The 12,578-nt window shown below is 41.4% G+C and overlaps 1 protein-coding gene across 2 annotated transcripts in view; it reads right to left on the bottom strand.

The window, feature by feature from the left end:
- Positions 1–3,725: 3,725 nt before the first annotated feature.
- Positions 3,726–12,578, bottom strand: part of PTCHD4 (patched domain containing 4) — a 129,412-nt gene continuing 120,559 nt past the window's right edge. For both annotated transcript variants that reach the window (XM_026653237.1, XM_026653243.1), the window contains exon 3: positions 3,726–5,359. In XM_026653237.1, the coding sequence (XP_026509022.1) occupies positions 3,726–5,359 (1,634 nt within the window). The remainder of the gene's footprint in view (positions 5,360–12,578) is intronic.

Below are 12,578 nucleotides of genomic sequence, written 5' to 3'. Positions count from 1 at the left end.
AACCCCTCCTCCCCGTGCTGGTCCCAGCAGCTCATAATAGTTTTGCTTTGCTGGGGGAGATTCCAGGTGCTTGGGCTCTGCCTTGGAACGCGAGTGCTGCTACAAATGGAAGGGTTTGTTTGCTCTGAACTGTATGCCAACAATCGCAAGCCAAAGCCAGTTTCCCTTCTCCCCGTGGCCCCCCTCATCCATCCCATTTGTAACTGTATCTTGCTAGTATCTCCACTGCTGCTGGCGAGTCTGTGTTGTGCCTGTTTGACAATGTATATGCTGGAAAGTATTTGGGGCAGAAAATTTTGATCATAGCTGTAGTGTCCAGTTTTGAGAGATTGGAAAGTTAGCAACCCTAGGAGTTATGTCTGAGTCAAACTGTGTAATTTAAGAACAGAATATGGTACCGAGATGGAAAAATAGCAGATCAAATGATACCGAACTACTGTATTGCGTATACATTCCTATTTTTTCCCATTAGAGAAAATGTAAGAGTCTGGGATGCAAAAATAAACCCGGATAAGCATAAAAGGTTGGTGAGTAATTTCCTAAAGAGAAATAGTATGGAATAAAAAGATGAGAACAATAACTCTGAAAACAGTATCTTGAAAATCTATTTAGTATTAATAAAATTATGCATGCAAAATGCCATGCATTCATACCTATTTTGGCCCTAAAAATTGTTACTCTATTAAGTAATAATGTATGAAATACCCAGTTCTGGACCTAGGGTTAATCCCGTAGTTCTAATATAAGCGATAAAGGATTAGATTAGCTGGAATGGGAAAGTGCAATGGGTAATTACAAAATGAAAAATGTCCTCATCACAACCTCCCGAACAGTTCTGCATAAATGCAGCAAAATGTTAAAGGCCAAAATCTGATTTTAGCTACACTGGAGAATTTGGCTCTACGTTTAAAGGGTGGAAAGACAAATTTCCAATGTTTTCTCCTTTTCTCTTCCACAAGGGACCTAGAAATGTTTATGAGAATGCAAAATGTTGTTCACTTTGATACAATTAATGCCCTTTTTAAAAGGAGGGAATAATTAGGACACTCTTCCTGACAGCAGGGTTGAACACTAGCAGTTTTCACAGGGAGAGACCTGCATTTTTGGAGGTTTTGTCCCCCAAACTTTACAGTTGTGCCTTAGAGGTTCAGGTTTAGTGGGGAAAGGCTGCCAGGTACTGGTGAATTTTCCTTTAAGGGCTGGAAACTACACATCTTAAAGGTACAGACTGAAGTCAGTAATGCCCTACAATTAAAGATGGGTCCAAACCAAAACCCAAATCCAAATATTCCCCAACACCCAAACTTTAACAGAGTTTTTATATGGATCTCAACTTGTGCAGATAGCCCCAATATCATTATATCTTGGGCCAAACCCTGGATCTAGGAGCTTGAACTTTGCATCTGGATTCCAATTTTGCAATTTGGACCCATCTCTTTTTGTACTATAAGGCCCATGATTCCTCCAGTCCTGTTGCAGGCAAGAACTGCTATTGTTTTAAAGGGAGTTTTGCCTATGTATAGAATATAGTGGTTGGGCCAATGTTTAGCAAATGGTAATGGAAACCTCAGAAAAACACAGAGGAGAAGGGGAAATTGCATTTCCTGGTGAGAGAAGGAGTTAATGAACTTTCAGAACCAGGGAACAGATGGCTTTTTGTGGGATAAGTGGAATTTCTCAGGTTCCCCCTAAACACAAATCAGTGCAGGAAGGGAAGAGAGGCATCATGGAACAGTGAATGAGCTCCCTGTAGAAAGCCTTCTAGAGAAATATGTGAACACACGCTCATCAGTAACTCTCTTTGCAGATCGACACTAAAATCTAGAGTAAGCCAACCATGAACACAAATATGTGCAAGTGTATCACAGTTCCAGAGGTAAACAGCTCGGACATCTTTTAAAGGAATCCTAAAATGGACATAACAAACATTTCCCATTACCATTTCATTTATATAGTTTCCAGACAGATCCCATATATTCAGGAAGACATCACTCATTGATGACACAAGGTGGGTGAGGTAATATCTTTTATTGGACCAACTTCTGTTGGTGAGAGAGACAGGCTTTGAAGCTTACACAGAGCTCTTAAGTTTGTCACTCTCACCAACAGAAGTTGGTCCAATAAAAGATATTACCTTATCCACCTTGACTCTCTAATATCCTGGGACCGACACGGCTACAACAACACTGTATATCACTCATTGACGTGAAGCGAGATTGCATTTAAGAGCGTCTAAAACAAGCCCTTTTAAAACACTATCTGAGATGGGAGATGTACATGGCATAACTGAGGACATAATTTGGCTTTAAGGGTTAACTTAAAAAATGGCTAAGTCTCTTTTCGTTCTTTCTCTTGAGCTTCTAAGCTGTATAGTTTACAAAGCAGGGAAGGTCATATTGTAATACTTTATGGCATAATTCTAGTGTCATGCAGTAAGTGCAGATTTACTGCCTTCTATTAAATTTCAACAGCCATAACAAAGCTTGATGTTGCAGACATTCAACCAGGCACGCAAATATTTAGTAATAATAATAAACACTCCCCCAAGGGGCTGATCTGGCTCTTTACAGCTAGAAGTTCATTCAGTCTCATTCAAACATTAAAACATACTTCTATGCAGATGGTAAAAAGCATATTCTACTGATCGTTTTACTAACGCAAATAGGTACCTTTGCACCTTGAACCAAATATAGAAGCCAATACAGTGCATGCTCCAGAACTGATTCAGCCACAGCATGATCACATCACTGAGTCTACAGGATGTGATCTGTCGTTACATATAAAGCTCCTGCTTGATTAATATTCGGCATTTAATGTTAACACTGAGAACTTAGGAATCTAGAGGCTAACGCTGCAGTAATTGCAATTACCATTGTAGTGGTAATGGCCTGGGTTAGTTTTATAAGATCTGTTAATGGAAGGGGAATTCCAGAATTCACCGGTATCAAAATATATTTATACTAATAACCATCAATTATGAGGTCCTTGATAACCACATTGGGAGAAAGGTCAAATGTCAGTTTTCAAGAAACCAAGTTTTGAGTTTCCAAATGGCCTACACTTATTTCCTCTTCCATATACCCATATATCCAGTACCTGTATCACATGGCAGTATAGCTTTACCATCTGAATTAATGATAATGTTTTAACTGTGGCATATAGTTACACACTGTATATTCAAGTTGGGAAGTACTTTGGCTGAGATTGATTTAAATATCTACTTCCCAAGTGCATAGGTTTACTTTAACCAACCCGCTTAAGAAAAGAAATACGAAAAATATCATGGCATTTTTACTCTCCCCTACTTTCTTCTTTCTTTTTTCTCATTTGAAACCCTTGTTGCTTTTTGCCGGGCAACTTTATCAAACCATTCTAGCGTACACTATTCTCTTCCTGATAACTCTTCCCCTCCCCCACTCCCCGACTTCAGTCTTACATGTGGCAGATTGATCAATTCACATTTAGAGCTAGAGTTTTAAATTCAAGACCACTTGAAGGCCCACAGACTCTTCCTTAGTGGAGAATGAGAATTCGAAGAAATATTTTTAGATTATTTTCACTTTTGTTATTTTGTTTAGAAGAGTTCACCTTTACGTGTCATGAAATACCCCTTCTTGGTCTTCCTTTTCCTTGTTACACCTGGCCAGCGCAAGCAGCTGAGATCTTTGCTCTACTTTCCCTGCATCTCTGTGCAACGCTTTGTAATATATATCTATCTAAGCCTTTCAGACTGCTGTTACATGATCAGGATTCTCCTGAATCTCTATGCATTCAATCTCTTCTCGCTCCTTCCTTTTGGCCCGTTTCTTTTTCTTGTGGTGCTTTTTGGAGGGTGGGAAAAAAGTTAGGAAGACGGGTAAAATAACAAAACAGTGCAGTAGTGTGCAACTGCTGGTGAGCAGCAAGCATTTGAACAGTGTGAAGGTCAAATTTGAAGGCACAAAGAGAAGGGGGACCAACCCAATAAGGAAAGAAGTAACATTTTGCAAAATGGCTGTCCCGTGCTCTTGGAGGGAGTTTTTTATACACTGAGTTCGGGTGTGCTCAGTTGCTAGTACAAATGTGTAAAGCAGGGGTGCACAGTGATCTATGGCAAAATTCAAAGTGTAGATAAGGCACAGTATAGAAATACAATCCATGTCTACATTCCATAAAGTCATCAAGCCTAGCACACCCAACTCTATTGAGGTGACACTAAGAATTAACCAGAAGTTTCCCAGAGGATGAATAACCAGGAAAAAGGTCAGTATTAACACCAGCAGGATGCCAAAGCCAGAAATCAGGACAGGCATAGTTACTGATAAACCATAGTGGTCCATGAAAACAAAGGTAGGATTGAACACAATGAATTTGATGCTCTGTATTAGAGATAGTGGCCTTAACTTCTCCAGCAATTCCACCACCTCCCTTTGTGTGTTTTCACTAGTCCTGGCCACTAGATACATGCGGGAAGCAATGATGTTGTTCTCGTCTCCAGCCTTGGAGAAAATGATGTCATTTTTGAAGTGCTGGAATTCAGATTTTTTTAAAAAAGAGCTCTGGAGGATGCTGATAAAGTCACTTTTGTTGGTGGTGCTGATGTTGCCAACTCTCAGGTACTGATAGTATTGTTCAATCCAGGACACTGTATTGAAACCATGGCTCAGTGTTTTTAAGTCTTCTTGCACAGTGCCATTCCAATATTCAAGAGGTTCATAGATGTAGAATCCTATCACAGGACTGTAGTTGCTGAAATACTTCTGCTGAATGAGGGCATAGGAGACGCTTGGAGACTCACTGGCTAGGAGGTTGATGATGCTGGCCCCATCACTGATCTGTAAGCACCCCATAAAGGAGAAAGAGGCATAAATGAGATACAGTATCACCACAAATGGCTTGACGTAGATGTTAGTAATCCATTCATTGTAATGCTCTCGTAGGAAATGCTGGATGAAGTGATTCTGGTAGGGGTCAGTCTCATGATGAGAAGTGTGCTGATGGCCGTCACTCATCATGGTTTGGAACCACATAGGTTTCCTCTCCAGGTATTCTGCTGAAGGGATTTTACAACAGAAGATACTGTGGTAACGGTTCTGTTCCAACTGCCCAGCGAAGACCAAGCAAGAGCCAAAGAAGGAGAAGATATAGAAGTAGTTCAACAGGATGGAGACACACATGTTCTGGCAGAAAACTTTCACAGCCTCGATGTTGGTGAAAGGGCTGGCACCCATACCAAAGGCTATGAAGTACAAGGAGCTTGTCATTGTATAGGAGACCATGACATCGGAATAGGTGTCTGCTACCCTATCCTTGAATGGAAGGTTCTCTCTGGTTCTGCGCCATCCTGAAAGAAGTTCAAACACTCCTTTGGTTCCATGACCTAAAATAATAACAATAACAATGTATAAACACAGGTTTCCACTTTTCATTCTGCAACATTAATGTGAACTTTTGGCAACTACTTTTTACTAAACAGACGTTTAAAAAAAAACATTTGTATCATTTTACTAGTTAAATACAAGTAAAATTTTCAGATTTGTATGTCCAAAGTTAGACACTTTAATCATATTTAGGTACCTAAATAAGCTGTCTGATATTCAGAGGGGCTGATCCAATTCAGATAGGAGCTGATCCAATGCCCTTTGCAGAGAATGGAAAGACTTGGACTCAAAATGAAGCGAATTGTTTAGCTGCCTAAATATGGATTTAGATTGCCTATCTTGAAGTGCTTGAGTTTAAAAATGTTTTCTTAAATGATTGATTAATATATAATATTATATTTTCTCCTTGTCTACACCTCTTTTTCTCTCTCTCTCTCTGCTATTAGAGCCTGATCCTGCCAGGTAATGAGCACCCTCAGTTACCATTGGAGCTGAGAGTACTCAGCACACAGTAGGAGGTGCTCCAAACCTCACAAGAACAGGTTCTTATTTACTGTTTAATCATGGGATGCATTTTGGGGTACATTTTGTATTGAACATGGAAGGTCATTCAAGCTGTGCTCTTAGCAACCTCTATTCCTGAATAGAATCTGAGTTCTGGGATTCCGCATCTATAAATTTTGACACAAATTGTGTGGTTAAGATTTAATTACTGTTTTTAAATGACATTTTTTAGTGAAGCAGGTTAGAAAAAGTTTTCTTTCTCTGTGGAAATTTTCAATATTTTGTTGAAAAAAGCAAAAACCTGAATGCCAAAATGTTTTCATTTTTTTGGATGAAAAGGGATAAAAATTCCAGACAAAATCTGAAATAAAATGTCAATTTTGGAGCTTTTGTTTTCTCAGAATAAATTAACATTTTGAGGGGAAAGCAGACACTTATTGTGAACATTTTGGTTCAGTCAAAAACTCAATATTCTGCTGAAAACAAGTTTTGGTAGAAAATTGTTGACCAGCCCTAAATCTTTAGCTGTCACTGTGGTGAAGAGAATCTTCCATGCACAAATTGATTGTGCCATTTTGAGACTGTGGAATTAACTCCCACCAGTACTAAGGACTATCACAAACCTCACCACCTTCTGCTCCAAGTGCAAGGTGGACTTCTTCGACCTGCCTTCTTTCATATAAACATAGAGCAGTGCGTTAGAAAAATAACAACACACACAAAATCAAAGCGCTACGAAAACGAAACACTCCACTGCACACGCAATTGTCCCTTTGGGGAGAGGATGAGAGAGAGAATGAACCACATGTGACAGATGTGTAGTTGTAGCATAATGCACCACTGGAAGGTGCGCAGATACTATGCCTATGAAAGCAATGTAAGAAATTATATAGAATAGTATATAACCCATATGGCCTCCCCGAGTCTGCAAAAACCCTAACATAATGAATGAGCCATGTTCTGAGCTCACAAAACGTTGGTTTCACAGCATGGTTGTGCTATTTTAGTGATTATTCAGCAAAAAACATTTACTTTGGTCAAAAAGCCACTTTTCTTTGAACAAACATTTTGATGACATTTTTTTGACTGGTTCGAGTGCCTGCCAATTGCTAAACCAGTGATGCTGCACCTTTTCCATAACGTGGCCCCTTGTTACAGCACACAAATATTTTGGGACTCTCTTACAACTAGTCATAAAGAAAGGGTTGGTAGTTGCAACTCTGCCATGACTCGCCCCCACTCCAAGTTGAGAACCCATGTTCTAAACTACCTTAGATTTTGGATCTCTTTCATCAAAGCCCTAATCCAGTGTCTGCTGATGTCAATGGAAAGCCTGTCCTTGACTTTATGGGGCTTTGAATCAGTAGACTAAAGAGAATTGCAGACCACAGAAGCAGACATACCATTGGGCAGAGAAAGAAAGGTGGATATTGGAAAACAGTAGAAATAGAATGTTGATATATATATATATATATACACCTCTACCCTGATATAACGCGACCCGATATAACACGAATTCGGATATAACGCAGTAAAGCAGCGCTCTGGGGGGGGAGGGGCTGCGCATTCCGGTGGATCAAAGCAAGTTCGATATAACACGGTTTCACCTATAACGCAGTAAGATTTTTTGGCTCCCGAGGACAGCTTTATATCTAGGTAGAGGCGTATATATTTACTGAGCATAGCAAAGGAATTATAAACAGCAAGACAGGAGGGAAAACCCTTGTAATTGTATCAGAAACATGATGATAGGGAGACCCGCAGTTGGTGACTGGATAACAAATTGTGCTGAAAAGTCTGTTGGGTTCATTTTTTTATTTAAATTTTTCTTATTCACACATGACTTATGGTGCCAAAAACAGACTCTTGACAGTCATTCTGGGCCGGGAAAATTACAGAATAAAATGTCAGGTGCTGTGAATGTTGCCTGTTTTACTGGTGTGCACTGTAAATCAGTGTCCCCACTGATATGTAAATATTTGGCCTTTCAGAAATTTTCTGGTTAACAAAAAAATCTTAATGGAAATGCTCCTCTCCTGCCAACTTGGATTTTGATAACTGGGGAACTTTGAGTTCCTGGGTAAGTTCATGATGAGCCAGGTCAAAGTCACAGGGTACTTGTTGCACATTATCACACAATACTCCTGGGGGAATTCTGCAACAAAAAATTAAAAATTCTGTGCACAATATTTTAAAATTCTGCATATTTTATTTGTCAAAATAACACAATATAATCACACCAGTTTCAATTATTTTTGGTCATTTATTTCAAAATACCTGTCAGCAAGTATGTCTGTAACAATACAGACAACAAAAATGATTCAAGAAATGTTTTTTGACAAATAGATTCCTTACTCGGCATATTAATACAGAACTCTGAGTAATAATTCATTTAAACTACAATACAGAACCGTATTTCCTGCACCTCTCAGAAGCAGTGCAAAGGCTTGGGGGAGTCAGGGGTAACGGAGGAGCTGAAGGAGAGGGAAGTAAATTGCTGTGAACTTGGGAGCCTGGGTGTGAACTTTGAGGGTTGTTGGGTATGGGTGGGAAAAGTATGGAACAGGTTTTGGGGGGGGGGGCAGAGAGGGATTGTTAGGGAGCTTCCCCCATGCAGACCCTTGCTGACCCCTAGCCCCTCCCATTCAGTCAGAAACATCTGCCCCTGCCCCATGTGTCTTTGCACCCCCCCGTCCACATGTGTGCGTCCACCCCCCACTCAGACACCCACTCCCCCCATCCCCATGTGTCCCTGCACCCCCCATCCCAATGTGTCCCTATACCCTCTACCCCTGTCCCCGTGTCTCTGTGCCCCCATCCAGCCACCCCCTGTCCCTATGTAGCGCTGCACTCCCGCATCATCATGTGTCCCTGCACCTCCCTCCCCCCTGTGTCCCTGTGCTTCCACTCCCATTACAACAACAATTAAGAACGCCTTGCTTCCTCCAACAAAGGTACCGCTGACTGAGCTGAACATTGGCTCAATGATCACACTTCCCAGAGAGTTAATATAGGGTGCATCATTCATGAATAATTTTAAAAATCATCCAGTCAGAGACCATTTCTTCATAGGGACTCTCAGAATGTTGCTGCCGGCAGTGAGGAAGGCAGCAGTGAGATCCTTGTAATAGTATGAGCATTAGTGCCAGAGTTCGCCTTAAAGGACACTTGGGGGGTAATTAAGGGTCTTAGAGTTGGAGCCATGATGGGGAGGAGGAGGAGCTCCACCTGAGGGCAGGTCTACACTACAGCCAGTATCAACGCTCTGAGATCGATCCACTGGCGACTGATGTAGCGGGTCTAGTAAAAACCCGCCAAATGGACGGCAGATCGCTCTCCAGTCGACCCCAACGAGAAGAGTAAGGTGAGTCGAGAGTTTCTCCTGTCGACCCCCCGCAGTGTAGATCCCGCGGTAACTCAACCTAAGGTATGTTGACTCCAGCTATGTCAGGGGTCGGCAACCTTTCAGAAGTGGTGTGCCGAGTCTTCATTTATTCACTCTAATTTAAGGTTTCGCGTGCCGGTAATACATTTTAACATTTTAGAAGGTCTCTTTCTATAAGTCTACAATATATAACTAAACTATTGTTGTATGTAAAGTAAATAAGGTTTTTAAAATGTTTAAGAAGCTTCATTTAAAATTAAATTAAAATGCAGAGCCCCCCGGACCGGTGGCCAGGACTCGGGCAGTGTGAGTGCCACTGAAAATCAGCTTGTGTGCCGCCTTCGGCACGCGTGCCATAGGTTGCCTACCCCTGAGCTATGTTATTCACGTAGCTGGAGTTGCATAGCGTAGGTCGACTTACCGCGGTAGTGTAGACATAGCCTGAGTGAGGGAGGCTGATAGTCAAAGTGACAAGGGCGTAAAAAGTGGAGCCTTCAACAGAAAGACTCCCCAGCAACTTCAGCGGACTTTGGAATGGGCCCAATAGTTCTAGGGTCGTGCTCACCAGAAGCCTCAGCTACATGCTTAGAAAAGGTGTGGGGTGCAGTCTCCAAAGCACAGAGCTCCATACACTGTTTAGTGTGCAGTGGGGAAATGGGTCATTGCTACACTCCACTCCCACAGTCTGCACTGACTTACTCCCCTCCAGTCCATTCAGGGCTACCAGCAGCGCTAGCAGCCCCCTCTGCAGTCAGGCACTGTAGGCAGCCACATTATGGTGTGCACATTAGTGGTACTAAGGATAAGAAAAGCCTTCCTCCCCCTCACATCACCCAAGCAAGAGTAAGCCATGACTGGGCCCTCAGTGCACTGCATACTGCTGTGAACTGTGACATAAAGCGCACACACTGCATTTCTCTTTGACGTATCAAAGCATCATGCCCCTCCTCAGGCCTCTCCGCTGCCTGCCAATTCATTGTAGGATCCGTTCAAATTTACCACCTTTCCCCTCCATACCACCTCACAGCCCAAGGATAAACCCTTCTGTGCCCACCTCCCACCCACAGTAATTCTGAGCACACACAGAATCAGGTTCCCTAGCTGTATTTATTCCCATCCCTTCTCCCCTGCTCATCTAGCAACTTCCTCCTCTCTGTCCCTTCCCACTATTTCTTCCTCCTTTGTGAAGGAGCCTTTGCCACTGCATCTTTGTCCATCTGGACATCCCACATGTTTTTCCCTGCCACACTGACTATCTTTACCCCCTTATCTTTGGTACTTAATTTCTGCTATTTTCCTGATGACTGAATATGCTTAATTTTATTTCCCATATGCTATCTAGTGACTATCTTTTCCTGCAACATATACTTTGGTCTATTCAGGTTCTTATTGATTTCTCGCTGCTCAACTGGGGCATCATCTATACTTTATGAGATGGATAAATGAAGCTTGACGTCTCATCAGGTGACATAGCACAACTAGGAGGCAAATGAGTGGGTGAGAGATAAGATCCTTGCGAGATCAAAAATTTGGTTGTTTTGTGTGAAAATGCTTGCCTTTTCATGTCACAAAATGTGAAATTTTGATGAAATGGCTATTTTCCCATCAAAAGCAACCCCGCCCCAATCCTACACTAACTAATTTCCACATGTCATCGACACGGATCTGTGGTGGTCCAATCAACCTCTATTGTTTTTTCTGTAAAATGGGTTCATTGCCCTCCCCTGCACTTAGCAAACAGAGTCATTTTTGCTTTTAAAATTCACACACGAGTGAAAGTTCAGATGATATGAAGGGCATCTGGAATTCGTAACAACATGATTCTCAGCACAAATATTTCACAATCCTCCAATAAGCCCTCCCGACTCTTTCTCCCTAACAACTCCCAGTAGAACATTGAGAGCTCATATATGGATTTAATTCTACAGGGTGCTGAGCACTCTGGCCTTATCCACCAAAATACTTAGGCATGCACTTATCTTTCACAGATTCAGAGATTCCTCTTGTCTGGGGATTGGTCCTGCTTTGAGCAGGGGTTGGACTAGATGACCTCCCGAGGTCCCTTCCAACCCTGATATTCTATGATTCTGTTTCTAAGGCCAGAAGGGACCATCGTGATCTTTCTAGTCTGATCTCCTGTATAAAACAGGCCATAGAACTTCTCCAAAATAATTCCTAGGGCATATCTTTTAGAAAAACATCCCATTTTGATTTAAAAAATGTCAGTGATGAAGAATCCACTATGGCCTTGGTAAGTTGTTCTAATGGTTAATTATTCTCACTGTTAAAAATTTACAACTCATTTCCAGTCTGAATTTGTCTAACTTCAACTTCTAGACATTGGATTGGGTTATACCTTTCTCTGCTGGATTAAAGGACCATTAGTAAATATTTGTTCCCCATTTAGGTATGTATAGACTCTAATCAAAGCACCCCTTTCCCTTTGCTTTTTAAAGCTAACTAGATTGCTCTTCTTGAGTCTAACACTATAAGGAATGTTTGCTAATCCTTTAATCATTCTTATGGCTCTTCTCTGAACCTTCTCCGATTTACCAGCATCCTTCTTGACACCAGAACTGAACACAGTATTCCAGAGATGGTCAAACCTTGCCAAATACAGAGTAAAATAATCTTTCTATTCCTACTTAAGAGTCTCCTGTTTATGCATCCAAGGATCTCATTAGCCCTTTTGGACACAGCATAGTACTGGAAGCTCATGGCTTGCTGATAATCCATCACAACCCCCAAAGCTCTTTCAGAGTCAATTCTTCTCTGGATTGAGTCCCCCATCGTATAAGTGCGACCTATATTCTTTGTTCCAAGAAGTATACATTTACTTTTAGCTATGTTAAAATGCATATTGTTTGCTTGAGACCAGTTTACCAAGCGATCCAGATCACTCTCTATCAGTGACCTGTCCTCTTCATTATTTACCACTCCCCCATTTTTTGTGTCATCTGCACAGTTTATCAGTGATGATTTTTTTTTCTTCTGTGTCATTAAAAAAAATGTTAAATAGCCAAGAACCAATCCCTATGGGACCTGTGGGGAAATAGAGGGGGGGGCCTTCTTTTTGATAGCCAGAGCTTTGAATCTGTGGGCCCCGAAATAAACCCTCCAACAGAGATCTGTTATGCTGATGGCCTTTACACAGGGTAGAGCAGGCCTAAAGCCTGAACAACACAATTCTCTGCCAAACTCGGTGAAAGGTAATGAACAGAGGAGGGAGGAAAAGGGGGAAGAAAGAAATACAGAATAATATTAGAAGTTACAGTAAAAACTTGCTTTAGCAATATAATAACCGCAAGTTTATGAAATCGCTCGAAGAA

Source organism: Terrapene carolina, unplaced genomic scaffold, assembly GCF_002925995.2.
Source record: "Terrapene carolina triunguis isolate 2854851 unplaced genomic scaffold, T_m_triunguis-2.0 Scaffold42, whole genome shotgun sequence".
NCBI classification, from domain to species: Eukaryota; Metazoa; Chordata; order Testudines; family Emydidae; genus Terrapene; species Terrapene triunguis.
The sequence above is the reverse complement of the archived record's forward strand: the minus strand, read 5'-3'. Positions and strand labels throughout refer to the sequence as shown.